The following is an 18,895-nucleotide window of genomic DNA, read 5'->3' as shown; positions in this document are numbered from 1 at the left end:
ATGGTCAGGGCGGCGATCTTTGCACCTTCTCACCGCACCTTGTAGCGGCACCTGGACGCTCAGACGCAGCTTGCGAGCTTTCCGTATCGCCTGAGGCAATCTCAGATGTCAGTCGTGTTTCGAGGTCGAAGCTCAAAGTTTCAAACGCGATGGGACTCTCGGGAGGTGGTTTCACCGGGCGAGAAACGGGACGCTGACTCGGTTCAGAGTCATGTGTCTGAATTCATCTCTCAAGATCGTCGGCGGCCTTTGTTGAGAGGGAAAACGGCTGGAAAGCGCGGGTGGCGTCACGTGTTTCGTGATGAACCCCGACATAGTGTAGCTCGTGTTAAGTGGCGAAGGTAATTTGATCTTCGTGTTTACGTCGCCGAGGCTTGGAACCCTGGCTCAAAGCCTTCTTCTTAACACGAGCTTAACACGAGCTTAACACGAGGTGAGAATGGAGATCGCCAGCATGGTGGCGGTTGCTGCTGCAGGCACACCTGTTCGAAGTGGGAATCGAGAAGGTGTCTAAAAGAGGCGCAGGGCGCCGCCACGGCGTCCATTGACCAACCCGCAGAGCGGAGCACGGACAGAGCATGGGCAACGCGATCCACTGGAGTTTAAGGAAGGGGCAGTGTCCACGTTACACAATAAGAGATTTGCTGTCTGAAATCTGAGTCGTGATGTGGGCGTTTTACGCAGATCAGAGACGGTGTGCTTTCACCGGCTGCTCTTATCGATACGGTAGCTAACGTGGACTACGCTAAGTCCAAGAGAGAATTGACCTGGACAGAAATGTCCTCATGACTTGGATTAGAACAGTGTTTCCATGCAGCGACAAACATCGGCCGTGGCGGGAGGCAGGCAGAATAATTGTCCTCGGAAGCCACGTTTCTTCTGGTTAGCAGACGAGGCCATGCAGCCGCCGTGGTGGGCGAACCTGTACCGTTTTGGAGACCGCGGGATTCAAAGGGCCGCGCGCAAACCGCAAACCGCTCCAAAAACAATCTGTAAGTTCATGCTGCCACGCACGCACTCGGGCAAGAGGACAATCGGACGAGCGGCCGACCCGGGCCCGCGACATAGCGGCTCTCTTTGACGGGAGAGTTATGCATCCTCTTTGAAGGTAAAAAATAGCATCCCGGTTCTGGCTTGCAGTCGCGTTCCTTGCAGGGTGGGTTGCCGGTCGGGGTCGGGTCGGGTCGGTCGGGCTCTGCTGCGTCTCGACGGTTTGAAGGTCGGGCAACAGTCGCCGGGCAGGACGAACAAGCCAGCCAGCCCGACTCGGAGCCCTCCTACGTTAATCTCTGCATCCGCACTACACCAGATGGTGGGTTGCGAGGGCTGCGAGGGGCCCATGGAGGATGCTCGAGGGAAGGCATAAGCCTATTTGGCCTTTGCATCAACCGCGTGGGGAAGCCAAAGGGGTTTCCGTCTCCCACTCATACTCTCCTATCTACGGTGTAGTACTGCGCAGTACTCCGCACGCATGTTCATTGGCAGCATGGTTCGCGTCGCGAGAGGCAAGTTCCTGCGCAACGGTGATTGGCATTCCGACCCGGATCTAACTCGGGACGGCGGCAACGGCCGGCCACGGCTGATTGGAGAGAACGCAAGACCCGTGGTCACGTTGTTGTTCACTTGAGCGATGGGAGGCCGCTGGCCGGAACTTGGCTGGCTGAGGCTGATGACGAGAGGGCGGATTGCGCAGATCCTCCACAAGCTGGCAAACAGGTGCACACACCGTCGTGGCTGTGATGCCGGAACACGAGAGTCCCGTCCTGGGAGTGCTGGACATCCTCGACCGCGACAGAACATCGGCCGCCACTGTCCCGACAAAGGCACAAAAAAAAAAAAAAAAAAAAAAAAAAAAAAAAAAAAAAAAAAAAAAAAAAAAAAAAAAAACACGCCAAAGTTCCCGAACCAGACTGATAACCAGAGGGTTATTTGAAAGTTACACAACGTTAGCGCGAGCATGCACTTCTCCGTAGGCTTGGCGAGCATGTCCACGTCCCCAGGCGTTCGCTGTCGACCCGAGGAGGACGAGGATTGGCTCTACCTGAAACACCCGGCCACGGCCAACCAGCGCTCGCCGTTCCGACAGCCCTCGATCGTAGCCCAAACCAGAGCCAGCCCTCGCCCGGGCTCAGACAGATGGCCGGTCCATTCCTCTGAACCCTCGAATGCCTCCTTCTGTATCCCTCCCGTTTCCGGACGAACAGTCAAAGAGGCTGATGGCCGGCCGCATGATCAAGAAAAGAAAAAGGGCAGACCGAAGCTCGCAGCTCGGGTGGCCCCCTGCGATTTCGTGCTGTGGAGGCGCGAGCAGGGATTGCCAGTGGCAGGGGAAGGGGGGGAGCAGGGGCAGGGACAGGGGTCGGATGCAAAGCCCTGTCATGCGAGGGCAAGCCATTCATCCGTCTTGCCCAGGTCCGCTCCGTAACGGATCTGCTTCTGGCAGCCATCCCCGGGACGGAGGCACAGAGCAGCGTCCGACATGGATTTCCTGCGCACTTGCAGAAAAGTGGCGGCCCAGGTTGACGGCGGGTCCAGTCGCTGCAGACCGTGACGGCCTCCTCCCCTGGGCCACTCCTACTTTGTTCAAGTGCTATGTACGGCATAGCTTGGGCACCACTCGCTGCGTTGAAATATCCTCGTTCCCTCCCAACCTCTCGGGACCCGTTCCCTCACCTTGCCAGTCCCACACATTCCGCCATCCCTCGCCATCCCTCGAGGATCCTCAGCCCACGAGAGTGAGACATTGACGTCGGCAGAAGCTTACCACAGTACGCTCCCTTGGCCCCGAAGGACTAGCTCCCCACGTCTGCGCATTCTTCATCGAGGCGATGTCCCCGATCGACCAACCTCTTCCTGCCGGGGCGGCAGGCCACCCGATCGACACGACGACAAATACCCGGGCCCTCGACGACGACCAGGCCGACTTCTCTCTCGCTTCCGAACCAGTAGCCTTCGACGAGCCCATCTTTGACAAGTTCTACGAAATGGACAGCCAGGAGACCCTAACCCCCAGTCCCAACCGGGTCCACTCGAACGATGCCATCCCAGAGCTGCCGCCGAAGAGCGCTCTCAGGTCGTCCAGGATGCTCGACGGCCTTGGACTCAAGTTGGGCGCGTCTATCAAAGCGGCCGAGCTGGGCCAGGCGACGACGCCCCACGACGTGTACCTGTCATCCGAAGAGGACGCGTCGTCGGAGGCGGACGACTTTTCCGACTACGACTACGACTCGAGCGTCGAGGACCCCACCTCGCCCACGAGCAGGAGCAGCCACGAGGATACGGCCAGGGTGGTGTCGGTGGTCTTCTCAGGGAAGCCGTCGCTGGTAAACCTGCCGACGGCGAGGAAACGCCCGACGTCGAGCAGCTCCCTGGGCACAAGCAGGACACGATCGAGCACCGAGTCATCGGCCAAGCCGCCGACAGCCCAGACGGTTGGAACCCCGTCGAAGGACCGGCCGGCCACCCCCGCGAGCATCGCGTCGTCGCAGCATTCGCAGCCCCAACCGAGCAAGGACGCCTCGCCGAACAGCAGAAGAAGCGTCTTCTTCGCGGAGATGCTGAAGAAGAAGAAGCCGCCATTCCTCAGCATCGACCCCTACGCCAACGGTAGCACCTACGCCCTGGACATCCCCAAGGCCCTCGACAGCCTCGAGGGTGAGAATCTCTCGGCGAAGCCGCCGCGCACGCCAACCGCGCTGCTCAAAGGCGTCACGAGGTCCCTCAGCCTGGTCCGGAAGCGCAGCCGGCCCAATCTGAGCTCGTCAGCGCAGCCTGCCGTGCCGAGGCTAGACACGGCGCTCGCGGCGAGCTCGAACAGGGCGTCCGTGCAAACGCCGGCCACGACGACGCAGGTCAGCGATCACCACCAACAACAACAGCAACAACAGCGACGACAGCAACAACAACACGAACAACAACAGAGCCAAGAGGAAGACGGGCAGCCGCAACAGGCCTGGCACGACCCCGACGTGCCACCCGCCACGCCGATCACGTACAACGACATCCTCAAGGCAGCCAAGAGGAACACGACCATGTCCAACGGTGCCGCCTCGCTGCCCAGTGATGTCGTTGTGCCTCCGTCGCCCGGCCCGGCAACGGCGACGGCGACGGCGACGGGCAAGAGGGGCATCCTGAGCGGCCTGGCGGCGCGGCGAAGAAGTATCAAGTTGACTGGGAAGGTTTGAAGGAAAATTAAATGACTACGCAGGAGGAGGGAGATGGCGGTTTCTTTGCATGCATTTCACGGCGTTGGTGATGATTCACGGGGCGGATGGATTCAACGGCGTTCCAATTCATTCATCAAACGGCATGGCAAAGCAAGGCGTTTTGGGGCGATGATGACATCTTTTTTTGGGGGCGGAATCTACATGATTTACACATCTTGGGTTGGCTGGGGTTTTGGGGAAGGCAATGATGATACCACAGACTGATTGATGCAGCATTTCAGCGCATTTTCTTCGTTTCTCTGTCTTGAACACTACAATTCAAGCGTTTCCAGCCAGCATGCATGCTGTAAGACTATACCTTCCGTACAAACCACGCATCACGCCCGTCAGTAGTCTCCCCAAGTCTTGATGGTTTGGTGGTCCCTTGATCACCGTCCTCCCGTTCACATTTGCTGTCAGCCCTGAATCATGTTTCGCATCTCCTGTTTCTGTTCATGCACCACCAGGCGCGCAAGACAGCCCTGTAGGCGCGCGCACTGACAAAGATGCTGGTTTCGAATGGCCCGGATGGTGCCTCACCGAGACTGCACCCCTCACTTTGCACGGAGTAGTGTGGGCAGTCCTCGGTTGGCAAGACATGCAGGGAGCACAAAGCGTTATCTTCTCTTTATTGTCCTCGATCACCGTTTTCCTTGCCTTTTCTTTTTTGGTCGCTTGATCTCAGACATTTTGACTCGTCACATTCCCCCCTCCCTTGTCCTCTGGGTACCGGCTCCGTCCGAAAGGCCCCCCCTCGCTTGCCAGGGGATGGTGTTTCAACGGTCGCGCTCCCTGCCGAAGCGAAGGGTCACCGGGCCGGGCCCTGGTTAACACTTCACTACCATTCTCCCCCTTCCACTCTGCTCCCCTTACCCTCATCCTCGATAAGCGCTGCCCAGGCTCTAAGCCGGGAATGTACGGCTGGCGGTAATACTGTCTATGCTTCGATTGTGCGGAAATGCGGAATAGTGTGTACTTTATGTTCTCTCGGTCCTGGGAACCGTCCGATCTCTCGGTCAGATCTCGTCTCGCTTCCGTCTCAGAGCATCCCGCACTTCCGTCCGCGCACTCCACCAGCATCCCACCTCATGCAGGAACGAACACACCTGCATCCTCTGCCCTGGGACTACCGCGGTGCAGGCACGGAAAGCAAAAGGCGAGCACAGGCGGCGAAGACAGCTGCTTTGGGAAGGTGTCTAGGACATACACCGTACACTACTACTACCCCGTCGCATGCCAGCGCCTGGCGGTGGTCCAGCTTGTGGGGGGAAGAAGGGGGCCTGCTTACCCCGCTCCGTCAGACATTCCATCTGATCCCTTTCCCATTTCTCAATTCCAGAAGCTTGTCCACTCCGAGCGCAGAGGCCGGAGACTGCCCCTGAGAATGTGGCGAGTGGCTGGCGATGGACGATCACATTGGCTTGTTCGCGGAAGAATCGCCCTGGCTACACAGAGCAGGGCGGCCACTTGAGGTGGCCCTAACCGGTTGGCTATTCGTGACTCTTTAACTTTGTTCTCCGTATAGCGAGTTTCTTGTAAGTCAACCGAAGTTGAATGCAGGAGAAGCCGAGTCTGTATGTGTAATCCGCACTTCGGTACGCAATACACTACGGTGTAAGAGAGGCTTTTTTTCTTTCTTTTTTCCTCTTAAGTTCTTACATCACACCACCGGGGCCCGCGGGAGCATCTGCAGCGTCCATCCCGTCAACTTTCTTTGCTGTGCCGCCCAGTATACAAAAGGGGCTCCTCTGGGACGGGGTAACTACCTAGGGTAGCTAACGTAAGGGGCGACGGACACCGGCGCGATTCCCGAGTCGAGCTGCCCTCACCGTCACCAGGACCAGGACGCTCAGTCGCTAGGCCTGGCAAGCAAACGGCCAGGCAGCTGCGCAGGGAACCGCATCGACATGTCTCTGCCAAAGACGCCCATCCATCCCTCTTGTTTCTGCTCGTACGTCTCGCCAAGCAAACCCGCCGACACGGTAAGGATGCCCCCGGACCACTCCAAGTGTCCGTGTCCTTTCCGCTATACCCCTGGCCGCCCTCGTGTCTCAGACGAGGATGTGGACGGGATGATTGAAACAAATGTAGTGTAACGGCGCCGGATGGCACCTTCTCATCCTTGGCCCGGGTGGGCAGGGGAGGATGCCGTCGACGGCAACGGCGAGTCGGCGATCACGGTTTCATCAGGGGCTGATCAGAGGAGCATTACTCAATACACTACACCACTCTGTGGAGGCAAATCAAGATGATAGCAAAAACGGTGCGTTCCTGACTGCCGTTTCCCGACTGCCCTGTTTCGGTGGATAAGGGGCCAACGTCAGGATGCCCTAGTTGTATGGTTGTACATCGGACTCCAAGTGGCGATAGCGCAACTGTCAACTTGGACTGCAGTACGTTGCCGATAATGCGGCTCTCCCAGGCTTGAATCCAGGCCTCCGCTTGGTGGCCCAGCTTCCGTGTGGCATGTCTATGCGAATTCAGGCGAACTTGTACGAACCTGACTACTTAGCTACCTTCGGTACGAATAAATCACTTCCGTCCCACCCGCCCGGGAACGTGCCGCGCCCTCCACGGCCGGGGACCACTCACTTATTCCGATTATTCGCCGACCAACACATAGGTGCGTGTAACGTGGACATTATGATCCCGCTGGCCGGATCCCGGAGCCGGCCTGTCACTGAGACGGAGACGCATCTAGAGTTCCCGACTAGCAATGTCGCAAGAATGCCGAGATCGCAGCCAGGCCGCGCTTGCTGGCCTTCCACAATGCAAACCCCAATCGCAGATGGCCCGGGTCCCTTCCCATATTTTTTTGTTTTGTGCATGCCAAATCGTCTAACCAATGGTCGGGCCAAAAATAGCCGGCCGGCCGGCCGGCCCCGTGGCGGCCTGTTTCCGACAAGCGCCGAAACGGGCCCAGCCCGATCCGGACCTGCCCCCGGCCCGCGGACCCGGCCGCGGATTACCGACTGGGGTCACAACATAGACGTCCGATCCGTTGGAACACGCATGCAAACTGGCCCGGCTGTGCTTGCTGAGCCGGTTGTTGTCGAGGGAGAAGGCCTCTGTGTAGCTGGTTTTCTTCTTGCCTGCCGCTCGTCTTGCCTCACTGAACGGTAGGTAGGCTTGGAAGAGCAGCCAGCGACTGCGGGAGAACCGGGACGACTGGCTTTTGTCGAGACTGGGGCACCGCGTCTTTCACAACTTGACCGACCCCGTTCGGAACACCGTCGTCGGGCGGCCAAACGACCGCCGTCCTGCCATCATCGCCAGGGTTGTGAACTTCTCAAATAGGGGGCCGAGGAAGTCTCCTTGACCCAACCAAGGACACCGGTTCATCTCGCCGAACCACTGAGCGTCCCATCCGGACGGGCGAGTGTGGGTATCGGGGTTCTCGGCTGCCATGGGGGATCTTGGCCGTCATTGATGCGCCTAGGTTCGTCTCGCAACCAAGAGCCTAGATCTGAGGAGGTTCTCTGGATGCAAATCAGGAGGGACGTTCCGAGAGATGGCCTAGTCTTCAGTGATCCGTTCCCACCCGTGTTACCTCTCCTCCTTTACCTGCCATCCACGAGATCGCTCGGGGTTATGGTCCACCGACCCGGGTCTCAGACGCTGTGTCACCGGCAACGATAACGTAACGCCAGCGCAACCACCAGCTTCTCCCTGCTCGGTATCACTGCGCGGAAAGCCAAGCACACCCAGGTCCGCCGCGCCTTGCGTGTCCAACCCAATGTTATTAGAATTGCTTATGGTGAGCTGCCCGCTTGTATCCGCTCCGGCCAGTAGTACAGGCAAACATGTACAGGAAAACGAAACGAAAGCATAAAAAGCGAAGAAAAACGCTCGACCCGGCAGGGAGACGCCGTTCGCCGGACGACCCGCCCCTCGCTACCCGGCCAAACCAGCCTGTCGCCTCTCTAACCCTCTTCAACCCTGGGCTTGCCGACTGGGGACCCAGCTGATGCCGCCGGTGATACCAAAACCCATTTTCAAACCACTCGTCATACACAGCGCCTTGACCGTCATCATGGTACAATCGACCCCCTTTCCATATTAAACCGCCCCGAAATGGTTGTCATGACAAGCTCCGAGCCCAGTGAATATGATCGCCGCCGGCGTCTAACTCCGTAATCAATACCCACATGCCCTTGATGTGATGCTGGGGAAACCAGGCCAGCCCTCCCAAAGGCCTGTTGACTGTCCCCTGGTCAGGTACTGTACACCCCACGTCTCGATTCATATCCTGAGACATGGTGCCATAGCTTCGTGGGCTTCCAGGGGCTCTCTGGCACAGCTCCCTGGGTTGGTTTGCGGCCACGGTTTTCGTTTTGCCAAAAGCGGCCCGCCACCGCGAAATGGGTAGGGTCGCACTTCACAGCGTGCAAGCCAGCGCTTAGGCTCTTCGGGACCTTGTGGAAGTGCCGTTGGCCTTGACACCCGACGCCTTGGCCTCGCCGTTGCTGCTGTTCAGGATGCTGGTCGCCGCCTTGCCGTGGATAATATCGCTGGGGTCGGGCAGCGGGGCCTGGCTCATCCTCCGCAAGGACTTGCGCCCGCTGGGACGCTTGCCGTCCTTCCTATAGGTGGCGAAGTAGAACGAGATGAAGAGGAAGAGGTACGAGCTGAGGATGGCAATGCCGCAGAAGGCGGCAAACTCCTCGCCAGCGCACTTGCCAGCATTAGGCAGCCAGGGCCAGTAGGTCGACGCGAAGTAGGTCCACGACGCGAAGTACACAAAGCCTGGATGATCATTAATATATACACACACACACACGCGAGCGGAGGCAGACACAGAATCTAGTGTGCTTACCGAGGTCAATGACGAACTGGATGATCTGGAGACGCGTGATCCACTCCTTCCACCAGATCTTGATGCCACGAGCGCTCTGGAAGTAATACCAATACATGACCACATGCACCGTCAGGTTCAGCGTGATGGGTACCCACGACACCGCTGTCGAGCCAATAAGCTGCGTGTAGCAGAGGAGGGCAGTCGCGCCGTGGTGGTAGCAGTGCAGGAAGGTCAGAGGCTTCTTCTTGAGGAAGAGGAAGCAGGTATCCAGAAGCTCGAGGTACTTGGTGAGGTAGTTCAACTAAGCCGGCATCAGCACCCACACCGGAAAACCTTCTGATAACCCAACAGAGAGAGAGAGACTCACGTAGTAGAGAACCACGAGGGGCTGAGTCCAACCGCCCTCAGCATGGCAGATGGCGTGGAAGACGCCATGGCGGACCACGGTGGGCAGGAGCTGCTCAATGAAGAGCGCGAGTAAAATGCCGCTGATGGCCGTGAGGTAGAAGTTGTGGATCAAAAAGAGTGTTCGCAGCTTGAACGGCTCGCGGTTGCGCATCAATTCCCTGCCGCCAAAAATGATCGTGTAGTAGATGACGATGAAGATGCCCGTCTCTTTGAGCGTCGACATGGGCGTCACGCCCGGCTGGAACCTGAAATCCTCAGCCGGGTAGCCTGCGATGGACTCGAAGGCCTTGCTGAAGATGGGCCACAGATGGATGCCGAACGGCCGGTCGAGGGTGGGGACCGGCAGGTTCTCGAGGAGAGCCGAGGGCGGAGGAGCGGTCGCCATTGTAAAGGACAGTTCTGCGCGGTGTACGGCGCGATTGATGCTGCGCGACCGCTGGGTCAGTATACTTTGCGAACGTGACGCCATGATCGCGTCGGATCCGAGCGCAGGGGACTTGGGGACCTGGGGACGGGCGCACCGAGTGATGCAGGATCCAACGCGTGACACGACGAACAGCGATGCTGGGTATTGTCGCGCCCTGATCAGCCGCCAGAAGAAGCGAATGGCAACGACGGCCGAATGAAGAAGCCAAAAAGGAAGTGAAGAGAAAAGGCGACCGAACCAACACCCTCACAAGCCGGGAACTTGAGACGCCAAAAACCTGGACAGAGCGGCCAAGGGAAGGAAGGGTTCGCAATAAGTTAGAGGGGATCGCGATTCCACTGTTTGCGGACAAGGAGCCAAATATTTTCAGCAGGTCCGCTCCAGAAAAGGAGAAGCTGCGAGAGACTCATTTCCTGGTTCCTGCATGTGAAGTCTTGCCGCCCAATCAGCGCTCGACTCCGGCCAGTGTTGGATCTGCCCCGCTCGGGGCTCCCGGGGCTTCGGGTCTCTCTACACTAGTTAATTGTTGAGAGTCTGGTGAACAGACAGTTCCATATACGGATTCCTTCGTATCACGGTTTTATGCTAGAGGAGTTGAGGATGGCAAAGGAGATGACAGAAAGATGTGATGCATTAGATCCTGTTGAACGCTACTGTTCAGTCTGACTTGCCAGTCAGATGGATATTTATGAAGACTCCCCCTTGAACGGTTGAGCCCAATCACGCGGGAGGCTTGGCTCGCTCCTTCGTCTTGTTCGTTGGGCAGAGAGAGACGCGAGAGGGAGCGCCTGTTCAGCGGTTGCCCCATGATCCGCCTGCTTGCTGTTCACAACCGATCATTGGCCAACTGCGCGCCCTCAATGGAAAGCGGGAGCCGGCTACAGATGGCTTGTGAGATGTCGAGGCGGGTCTCGGAGCCCCCGGTAACCGACGCTGGCCAGCACCCGGGCTCCGCGGACCGCGTCGGGAATGTGCCCACGTTACCTGCCTTGAGTGTTGAGTAGGTAGCCAGTACTACTCCGTACTACATAATAAGCGCGGATACTGCATGAACAAGCGTCTATCCCATCGTTGCCATTCCAGTGCGCACAGGACATCCATTCCAAGACACTTCGCCTCCCATCCCTCTCAGCGAATGAAGAGAGGCCGATCCTTAAGTTGTGAGGATCTACTGTGTAACGTAACTAAAACAAACCTTAGCGCGGTTGCAGAGAGCTCCGCGGAAAATCTTGCTCAACTCAGCTGTGTTGATCGACTGACGTCGCAATGTCCAAGCAGCCTGCCGAGTAGGCAAGGTAGCCAGCATCATGAATCTGGTGGGTGGATGATTTGTTCGCCGAGACCACACAAGGCCACCTGAGCTAGGTACGTCCGAGTGGAAAGCAACAAGCTTCGTGACAGAGTAACTACTCCGTGGTGCACGGATTACTCAGCCCGCAATTTCATTGGCGGGGTCCAGACCCCGACAAGTGAATAACCAGCGCTAGCCAACTAAGCGAACCGGAGGCATCCGTTAGCCGAAAGATGGTTCGATGCCAGAAACTACCTAATCAGCGCACATTGGCCGAGACTGCACTCCAATTCAATTGCTCAACTTACCAAGCTCTCCCCGGGCCAGCCCATCGTTGTCGAGCTCCCGCTCCGCCAATTGCCCGCCTCACGTCTTCCCTCGGCTCGGGATTTTGCCTTTTTTCTCCCTCACTCCACAGAAGAACCGAAATCATGTCGGCCTCCCTGCTCCGCGTCGCCGCTCGCGGCCCCTCGAGCATCCTCCGCGCCAACCTCGCCGCTGCCCGGCCGCAGCCGATGGCCCCGCGCGCCGGTCTTGCCGTCTCCAACCTGCCGAGCAACAGCTTCAGCACATCGAGTCGCCTGCGCTCTGAGCACCAGGAGGAAACCTTTGAGGAGTTCACGGCCCGGTGAGTCGGCGGCCTACCCATTGGTTGTCGCAGCAGAGCTTTCCATAGCTCCGCTGCTCGCTTCCGTTCCATGACGTGACCCCTTTCCGGCCCACCTAGCCCGGCCCAACACATATCGGCCGCCCATATCTACCTCAATTGATCCAACAATCGCTGACTGCTCGACTTCTACCAGGTACGAGAAGGAGTTTGACGGCGTTCAGGACGTTTTCGAGCTCCAGGTATGGTCCCCGAAGTGGCGCATCGCCGCGCGCCCGATCGTCCCATCTCCGTCGCCGCCTCCGCTGACCCGGAGCTTTCAACACCACAGCGCAACCTGAACAACGCCTTCGCCTACGACCTCGTCCCCTCTCCCTCCGTCGTCTCTGCCGCCCTGCGTGCCGCGCGGAGAGTCAACGACTTCCCGACCGCTGTCCGGATCTTCGAGGGTACTGTCCAGCCCGCTTGCGGGAAAATATCCGCGCTCCCCGCAACTACGGAACCCCACAGCTGACTAGAATGCGCTGCACACAGGCATCAAGGCCAAGGTCGAGAACAAGGGCCAGTACCAGCAGTACCTGGACGAGCTGAAGCCCCTGCGCGAGGAGCTCGGCATCATGCTCAAGGAAGAACTGTACCCGGAGGAGTCCTAAGACGCCGGCTCCGCCTGCCAACGAGGAAAACAGGGCCTCCCTGACCGCGCCCGTGGGATACCTTAGCCGTCTCTCTCCTTTCCATGCCGGGTTGTAGAGGGCGCCGCCGAATCAAAAGCTGTACATGTTCTACTACTAGATTTCTGCGCAAAGTAAGGAAGATATCGGGGCGGAATCTGAAGCGCTGCGAGGCGTGTTGAGTCGTGTCTGGAGGGTAGCGGGGCGCTCTGGATGTAAGACGTTGAGTGGTGAGAAAAGAGAGGTCACCTCATTCCCTTTGTATATCTTTCCAGTGCTCCAATCCCCTTGTCAGTCATTGTTTTCGCGACATTTAGCCTGCGTTCCGTCATGTCGCTCTCTCCTTAGGGGCATCACGACCAGCCTTAACACTTCCCATCGCAAAACACCCACGCATCCTTATATATACTCCATGTATTCTCGTGGATATCCACGCTCTCTGACGGCCCTCCTAGCACCCAAGTGGCTAAACCCAGTCCTGGTAAAGTAGCCTTGCTCGCCAAAATCTCATGATTCCCGAGCCGGTCCATTCCCGAACCAGTGCGGTGCGCAAAACGAAAGAGAAATCTAGACGCCAGGAAACCCATCCTCTGTTCTCTCCGCAGCAGTCAAGTGCCACCAAAAAAAGGAGATCGAAAGGTGACTCCTCAAGGCAAAAAAGGGCGTTGCTATGTCATGTCATCTTATAGTCCATCCTGCACGCCAGTGGTCTAAAGCCCCTTTCTTTCTCTCCCAACTGAAGCCCGGCTCAAACCAAAGCGACCCTTTCCTCACGAGACTCCGACTGTCGTTCATCCGGGTCTTTCCCCAGCCGGCAGAAAGTTTATATATGTTCCCTATCCCCTGAAGGGACCAAAAGACCGGTTAGCGGGGAGATTCACTTGGCTCGCTCCTTTCAGCCCCAGCACGGCGAAACCTCACCTCACGGCGCGGGCGAGTCTCTGGCCGGGGGGGAGCAGCCACGCACTCCGTGAAGATGGCTCTTCACTACTGTCCTGCTATTCACTCATCTGACAGAGTCGGCGGCAGCAGCCGTGCCTTCGACGTTGCCGATCGCGTCCGCCGCGACGGCGAGTCCAGCGTGGCCGGATCCTCCGCGACCCGTCTGACACGCTTCCGGCGCGGCGTAATGACCCCGGTCACCACCGGCGCCTGGGCGGAATCGGTGATGCTCTTGGATTTCTGCTTCGGCTTTCCCTTCGCAGCTGGCTTGGCGCGCCGACCCTCTGACGACATCCTCGGTCTGAGCTCGCTAGCAATCAGTGCAGGCGCAAACGCCGATGCACTGCCGGTACTGCTCCCGTCACCGCTGGCACCTCCGCGCTCCTAATCCCGGAGGTAGCCCCAGCGACCGCCGTTGCCCGCAGTCGGGAAGAAGGTCATGCCGGGCACGGGACCACTGCCGCCACCGCCACCGCCGCCGCCGGTGCCGATGCCGCCGGGTCCGTCCGAGCTCATGAGCGGCGAGGGGCTGGTACCTCGACTGCCTGAGCCACTAATGCCGCGACCCGGTCGAGGGCTCATGACGCCGGTACGCGGACTGCGCGGAACACTAACCTGGCGAGTCTCGCGGCGGCCATTCTTGAGGACCTTGAGTTCTTCCTTGGCGCGCTCCAGCTCGCGCTCACGATTCTCGAGTGTCGCTTGCAACTCGTCAACTTGGCGGCTGATTTCGGCCGTTTGATTCCTGGCGTGGATCTCGTGGATCTTGAGCAAGTTCTCGCTGGCGCGCCTCTCGAGGTTGGCGACCATGCTTTTCAGCTCCTGGTTCTCCTGGTTGAGCTCGGAGTGCGCATTGGATGCATCCTGGTACGCTTTGCGGGTGTACTCGACTTCATTCTGCAGGCTGCGGACCTTCTTTTCGAGCTTTTCCGCTGCGGCAAGAGCCTGATCACGCTCCTTCTCTGCTTGGGCAAGCTTCGCGATTTCAGGGATGGTTGAGTTCGCAAGCGTGGCGTTGGCCTCGGCGAGCTTAGACTCCAGGAGTTTGTTTCTCTCCTTCAAAGTCTCTACTTCGGTCTTCTGGGCTTCGAGACGCTTCTTGGCGGCGTTTGCCTCGTCTACGGCGACCTTGCATTCCTTCTCAAAGGTCCCTCGGTCCCGGAGGGCGTCCATGTACTTGGGCTGAATTGACTGGACGGTGCGCTCATAGGATCGAAGTTGAGACTCGAGGCTTATCATGTGTTCGCGGAACTTCGACTCGATGTTGTTCTGTGTCGCCAGGCGGGCCTCCAGCTCCGCGATCTAGATTTCGTCCGTCAGTACTGACTCGGGCCCGCTCTTACTCGGAAATCTCTCCCTGACCTTATCTGCCATCCGCTCCAGCTGCTCGACGGGCACTTCAACGACCTGGGTGGTGGCGCTCGCATCGATGGGGTAACTTGCGAGCGTCTTTTTGAGCAACTCACTCATCCGCGCGGGTGTGGGGTTCCGGGACGGTTGTCGGGATTCTGGTAGCAGTCTTGGTCGCTTGGGGGTTCCTTCATCGACGTTTTCCTACCACAACACATGAGTGGAGTCTCCTCGTCACCTGTTCCAGCATGCTTACCAAGGCGCGTTTCCGGTTGTAGGTACCGTTCGAGACATCTGCCACGTGGGCCTGGTCCTGAGAAGATTGGGTGCGCTCTTGCGAGCTCAGCCAGATCTCGAAGACATCGGAGGGGAGTGGGTGAGGCTCCCAGTCCAGGCCACTCTCCGGGTTCTTCAAGAAGTCCGCAAATATCGTGGCCGCTTGATGCGGCTCGGGATAGCGCCGGCCCTGGGGGTTCCTGAGGTACTTCCCTGCCGTCACGGTTGCCAGATTCAGTGCGTTTTTCCGCTCCAAATCGTCCAAATCCTGCTCAACTTCCAGGAGCTGCTGGTCGATGTGCTCCAGCGAATAGGTAGCGACCAAGGAAAGAACAATGGGCGCCATTGATTCGTAGCCCAACGTCGCCGGGAGATGAACTGATCTCGCCGTGTGATCAAAGAGGATCACAACGTCGACGCCACCCTGGACCATGGACAGGTCCTGTCCAGCCACCGCGAGGATGACGGACATCCCTTCCATTGGCTGCTGTCCAGAGACATCCTCGCCAAGAATGGTAAAGGGCAATCCTGTAGCCGAAACGACCGCTTCCATGTATTCGAAGACACGGCCCGGCTGGGAGAGGATCATGACTCGGCCGTTGATGTCCCACAAACCGCTCAAAAACTCGTAGACGAATGAAAACTTGCTGTTCGTGTTCGTCGCGTGCTTCATCATCTCGTCCTTGCCCAGTCCGGAAAGAGAGTCGTCATAAGCGGGGAGATCGCAGAGTCTCAATAGCTGCTCGAAGATGTTGTCCATCTTGACGACCAGGGACGCCTCCGGATCCTGGGAGTGTGAGTTGGCGAACACCTCGCCGAAGCTAATCATAGTCGCCCTGTTCTCCGAGATGGTGTCGAGGTAGATGGCCCGGGTATTCGCTGCCATTGGCAGAGTCACTGTGAAGTGTCTGCCGTTGATGTCGTCATCTTCCTGCTCCCCGCTGCCCATCTCTGGAGGAGATCGCTCGGGTTCGACATCTGGAGGCGTATGAACGGCGCGCTCTGCGGCTTCACTGAGGAACTGATGAACACCGCTGGAAGAAAGATCGTTATCGGCGGCTGATATCTGTTCCATCGAAGTGGTCAGGTCCGCCGGTGCGACCGTGGTGGGCGGAGGCTGGAGTTCCATGCCGTGATCCCCTAAGGCAGCATTCTCAGCGTGCATGTCGATGTTCACGCCAATTTGCCGATTCAGTTCTTCGACAGCCGAGAGGGGCTGCTCCGTTGGCGACTTATTCGCCGCCGCATTGGCAGTTTCTAAACGCTGTGAGAGATTCTCCATCCCCGGAAGAACCGCAGTAGGAGAGATCAAGACTTGATCTGGCTCCGTTTCTGCAGGCGGGACATCAGCGGATGTACCGAACACTTCGGCCTGTAGCTGGCGCATGACGTCCACCGCGGAGCGCGGCGTCCGGTTTGAACCATTGTCCATGTTTCGATGCGAGGGAGTAGGCGGCACAGGGGTGATTCTTTGCCGCACTGGAGTAGATGGATGCGAGCCCGCCGCGCCGAGGGGAAGGCTGGAAGCGACCGCTCCGTTCTGGGTCTTTAGCGGGCTGCTTGCGCTTTGGTTGGGGAGTCGACAAGGGGACTTCGTTTTAGGAACTTTCTGGATGGTTTCAGGGACAACGTCCTCGGGTAGTTCAGCGGCCTCGGAGAACTGAGTGAGAATTTGCCCCAGATTGATCTCAGTTGGGGAAATATTCTGGGCTGCCTGGGAATGAGTGTGGAATTCGGATGCGCTCAGAAATGAATGAATGCCAGGCGCGCTATTGTCCCGGCTGAATAATCCTTGCTTCTGTTGACGGACCTCGCTCAATTCTTGATCGCCGGAAAGCACACCTCCGGGTCCAGATGATTCTGCCTCACCCCAAGAGACCGAGAACTCGTACTCTGGCTGCGTCAAAAAGCCTTCGCCCCAAGAACTGTTTCCCACCTGATCCGGCTTGGCGCTGGAGTGGCGGCTCACTGAACAGCGTGGACTACTCCGTGCGGCGTCGAACGTCTCGAGGAGATCCGGGGAGCCACTAGAAACGTGGCGTGACGGTTCGAGCTGGCGGGACGGTATGTCTAGCTCAGAACGACTCGTCAGGCCTTCAGCGGTCGAGGACTGCGGCTCCTTGCCGGTCTCTGGCGCAAGCTCTCCCGGGCTAGGTTGGGAAGCTTGCTGTGGGAGGTCGGTTGCGGTAAGGTAGGCGGCGGACTGGCCCGTGGATTGAGTATGTAAGGAATCGAACCCCTGCGAATCAGCTATCGTTCTTTGGCTGTTGCGGCCGATGGTTTGCCGATTAACGTCCTTCAAGGATGTCGCTTGCGACGGCGGTGCGGATTGAGACTGAGACAAGCTGATGGGTAGGAACTCGGAGGGGTCGAACTCAGGAGTAGCTGGGATTGCGCACACAAGTTCGCTTGTCCTGTTGGGGACCGACTGCACAAACGCCCAGCTGGCGTCGGGGTCGCTGTCGGTGGACGTGTATCCCGAGTCAAAGGACGTCCTTGGCCGCTTCGTCGCCCTACCGCCCACGATTGTAGGCGTGAGGTCTCTTTGACGATTTGCCGCGCCCTCCGGGGACAGCACTGGTTCGAGTTCGAGGCCTAGGCGGCGACGCTTCTCTCTCTCCCAGTCGACAACTGCGGCTGCTGTTACGTTCTCTGCTGGTTCCTGAAGAAAAGGAACAACGACGTGGTCAGCAGGCGTGGCCCGGAAGAGAGAAAGAGATAGGGCAGACCTACCCAAGTGGGATCGTATTGCTCGCCAGTGGTGGGGTCGTCGGCCCAATCGACCTTGTACAATAACTTGCCTTTAACGTACTTCTCGTCGATTATGTCGCGGATCTCGTACAAAACCGCCTCTGATGTCGGCTCTCGTGCAGTCGGGTTTGCGGCGGCCGGTTTGCGGCGTTTTGGTTTGGTCGACTTCGCCGAGGGATGCGGTTTGGTCATTGACGCGGCAGTTGTTCGCAGCGATTGTGCAACTTGTCGCGCCGTACCCGCCAAGTGGTGGCAGCGGGTAGGTCAGACTCCGTGTCGGGGACCACGTTCATGCAGGATAAATCGTCGTCGGCCGGCGAGGAATCTCGCGTATGGGGGCGGCAGACCATCTGAACGCGGTTTTGCGCGTGGTGTAATGCGCACTTGCAAGGCGAGGGAGGTACCTCGACTTGCCTTTTGCAGCCGCGAGCACTGACACGGTCGGCCCGCCGCCTCGCATCTCCCCACATTTCTTTTGTGCAACACCGCAGCAACTGCCTGGTCGTTAACCGGTTATGGTTATAGAGGTCCCGCCAAGACTAATTTCGGAGGTTGCCGCTTACAAGTATTTACAATCGCCACAGGGTAAGCGGGGCCGCGACGACTTCGAGCAACATCAACAATACAAACCCACGAAGACTTGTAAAAGCAACTTCGCGAAACCTCAACCAAATCGAAAAAAAAGAAAACGAAGTTAACCTGCACCCTAACCTTAACCCGAATCCTAACCTTTAACCCGAACCCTCACCAGCGGGGGGCTAGCGCCGCCCCCTGTACCCCCGGCGAACTAACCCTTGGCGATAGAGTAAACGCCTTGGCGATCGGGGTTGCGTAAAAACGCTGTAAAAACATTGCCGACAATTGGCCGAAATTAGTCTTGGCGGGACCTCTATAACCTCCAGCCGTTAACCCACGTTCTAAACAGCTGATCGGCCAGCGTACCTGTCAGGTCACGTGGAGGTTGCTGGGCCGCCTTCGACTTGTAAGTGCCACTGCCTGAACAGGGAACGAACCTCATCAGGTGCCTTAGGGTAGGTAGGCACTTTCGTACTTCTGTGCAAAGCCAACTATGATGTCGGTAGCCTCGCAACCAACAGAGGTTGCAGTAGGAATGGGAATCTCCACAGTAGGCATAATCTGTCTCTAAAATCTCTGGTGCAGCTGCAAGC

The 18,895-nt window shown here is 58.1% G+C and overlaps 5 protein-coding genes across 5 annotated transcripts; 2 read left to right on the top strand and 3 right to left on the bottom strand.

Moving 5' to 3' along the window:
• The first annotated feature begins 2,716 nt into the window (after nt 1-2,716).
• Nucleotides 2,717-4,794, top strand: THITE_2107579 (uncharacterized protein). Its single transcript, XM_003649142.1, has one exon. It carries the CDS (start codon nt 2,829-2,831, stop codon nt 4,182-4,184), a length of 1,356 nt encoding a protein of 451 aa, XP_003649190.1. The 5' UTR covers nt 2,717-2,828; the 3' UTR covers nt 4,185-4,794.
• A 2,249-nt stretch (nt 4,795-7,043) lies between these two features.
• On the bottom strand, nt 7,044-7,613 carry THITE_2084364 (uncharacterized protein; the record flags this gene model as incomplete). Its single annotated transcript, XM_003649141.1, has 2 exons — nt 7,044-7,353; nt 7,423-7,613. The coding sequence occupies 2 exons, from the start codon at nt 7,611-7,613 to the stop codon at nt 7,044-7,046; spliced, it is 501 nt and encodes a 166-aa protein (XP_003649189.1).
• A 314-nt stretch (nt 7,614-7,927) lies between these two features.
• THITE_69856 (fatty acid elongase) lies at nt 7,928-10,159 on the bottom strand. Its single transcript, XM_003649140.1, has 4 exons — nt 9,933-10,159; nt 9,371-9,836; nt 9,022-9,304; nt 7,928-8,951 (listed from the first exon to the last, which is right to left on the bottom strand). Exons 2-4 carry the CDS (start codon nt 9,794-9,796, stop codon nt 8,605-8,607), a joined length of 1,056 nt encoding a protein of 351 aa, XP_003649188.1. The 5' UTR covers nt 9,797-9,836; nt 9,933-10,159; the 3' UTR covers nt 7,928-8,604.
• An 873-nt stretch (nt 10,160-11,032) lies between these two features.
• Nucleotides 11,033-12,581, top strand: THITE_2107570 (uncharacterized protein). The gene is made up of 5 exons (XM_003649139.1): nt 11,033-11,203; nt 11,335-11,757; nt 11,933-11,978; nt 12,068-12,185; nt 12,271-12,581. The coding sequence occupies exons 2-5, from the start codon at nt 11,561-11,563 to the stop codon at nt 12,387-12,389; spliced, it is 480 nt and encodes a 159-aa protein (XP_003649187.1). The 5' UTR covers nt 11,033-11,203; nt 11,335-11,560; the 3' UTR covers nt 12,390-12,581.
• Nucleotides 12,582-13,402: 821 nt separating this feature from the next.
• Nucleotides 13,403-18,189, bottom strand: THITE_2107568 (uncharacterized protein). The gene is made up of 4 exons (XM_003649138.1): nt 17,709-18,189; nt 14,956-17,637; nt 14,712-14,903; nt 13,403-14,651 (listed from the first exon to the last, which is right to left on the bottom strand). Exons 1-4 carry the CDS (start codon nt 17,916-17,918, stop codon nt 13,734-13,736), a joined length of 4,002 nt encoding a protein of 1,333 aa, XP_003649186.1. The 5' UTR covers nt 17,919-18,189; the 3' UTR covers nt 13,403-13,733.
• Nucleotides 18,190-18,895: the final 706 nt, after the last annotated feature.

Source organism: Thermothielavioides terrestris, chromosome 1, assembly GCF_000226115.1.
Source record: "Thermothielavioides terrestris NRRL 8126 chromosome 1, complete sequence".
Classification (NCBI taxonomy): Eukaryota; Fungi; Ascomycota; class Sordariomycetes; order Sordariales; family Chaetomiaceae; genus Thermothielavioides; species Thermothielavioides terrestris.
This window is presented reverse-complemented; position numbering and strand designations above follow the sequence as displayed.

Excerpts from the sequence above, each read along its gene's own strand:
- THITE_2107579 (XM_003649142.1), top strand. The coding sequence starts at position 2,829 with ATGTCCCCGATCGACCAACCTCTTCCTGCCGGGGCGGCAGGCCACCCG.
- THITE_69856 (XM_003649140.1), bottom strand. The coding sequence starts at position 9,796 with ATGGCGACCGCTCCTCCGCCCTCGGCTCTCCTCGAGAACCTGCCGGTC. Across the intron at positions 9,305-9,370 it reads CCCTCGTGGTTCTCTACTAC|TTGAACTACCTCACCAAGTA; the intron begins GTGAGTCTCTCT and ends ATGCCGGCTTAG. Across the intron at positions 8,952-9,021 it reads CCAGTTCGTCATTGACCTCG|GCTTTGTGTACTTCGCGTCG; the intron begins GTAAGCACACTA and ends ATGATCATCCAG.
- THITE_2107570 (XM_003649139.1), top strand. The coding sequence starts at position 11,561 with ATGTCGGCCTCCCTGCTCCGCGTCGCCGCTCGCGGCCCCTCGAGCATC. Across the intron at positions 11,979-12,067 it reads AGGACGTTTTCGAGCTCCAG|CGCAACCTGAACAACGCCTT; the intron begins GTATGGTCCCCG and ends TCAACACCACAG. Across the intron at positions 12,186-12,270 it reads CGCTGTCCGGATCTTCGAGG|GCATCAAGGCCAAGGTCGAG; the intron begins GTACTGTCCAGC and ends CGCTGCACACAG.
- THITE_2107568 (XM_003649138.1), bottom strand. The coding sequence starts at position 17,918 with ATGACCAAACCGCATCCCTCGGCGAAGTCGACCAAACCAAAACGCCGC. Across the intron at positions 17,638-17,708 it reads AGCAATACGATCCCACTTGG|GAACCAGCAGAGAACGTAAC; the intron begins GTAGGTCTGCCC and ends CCTTTTCTTCAG. Across the intron at positions 14,904-14,955 it reads ACAACCGGAAACGCGCCTTG|GAAAACGTCGATGAAGGAAC; the intron begins GTAAGCATGCTG and ends GTGTTGTGGTAG.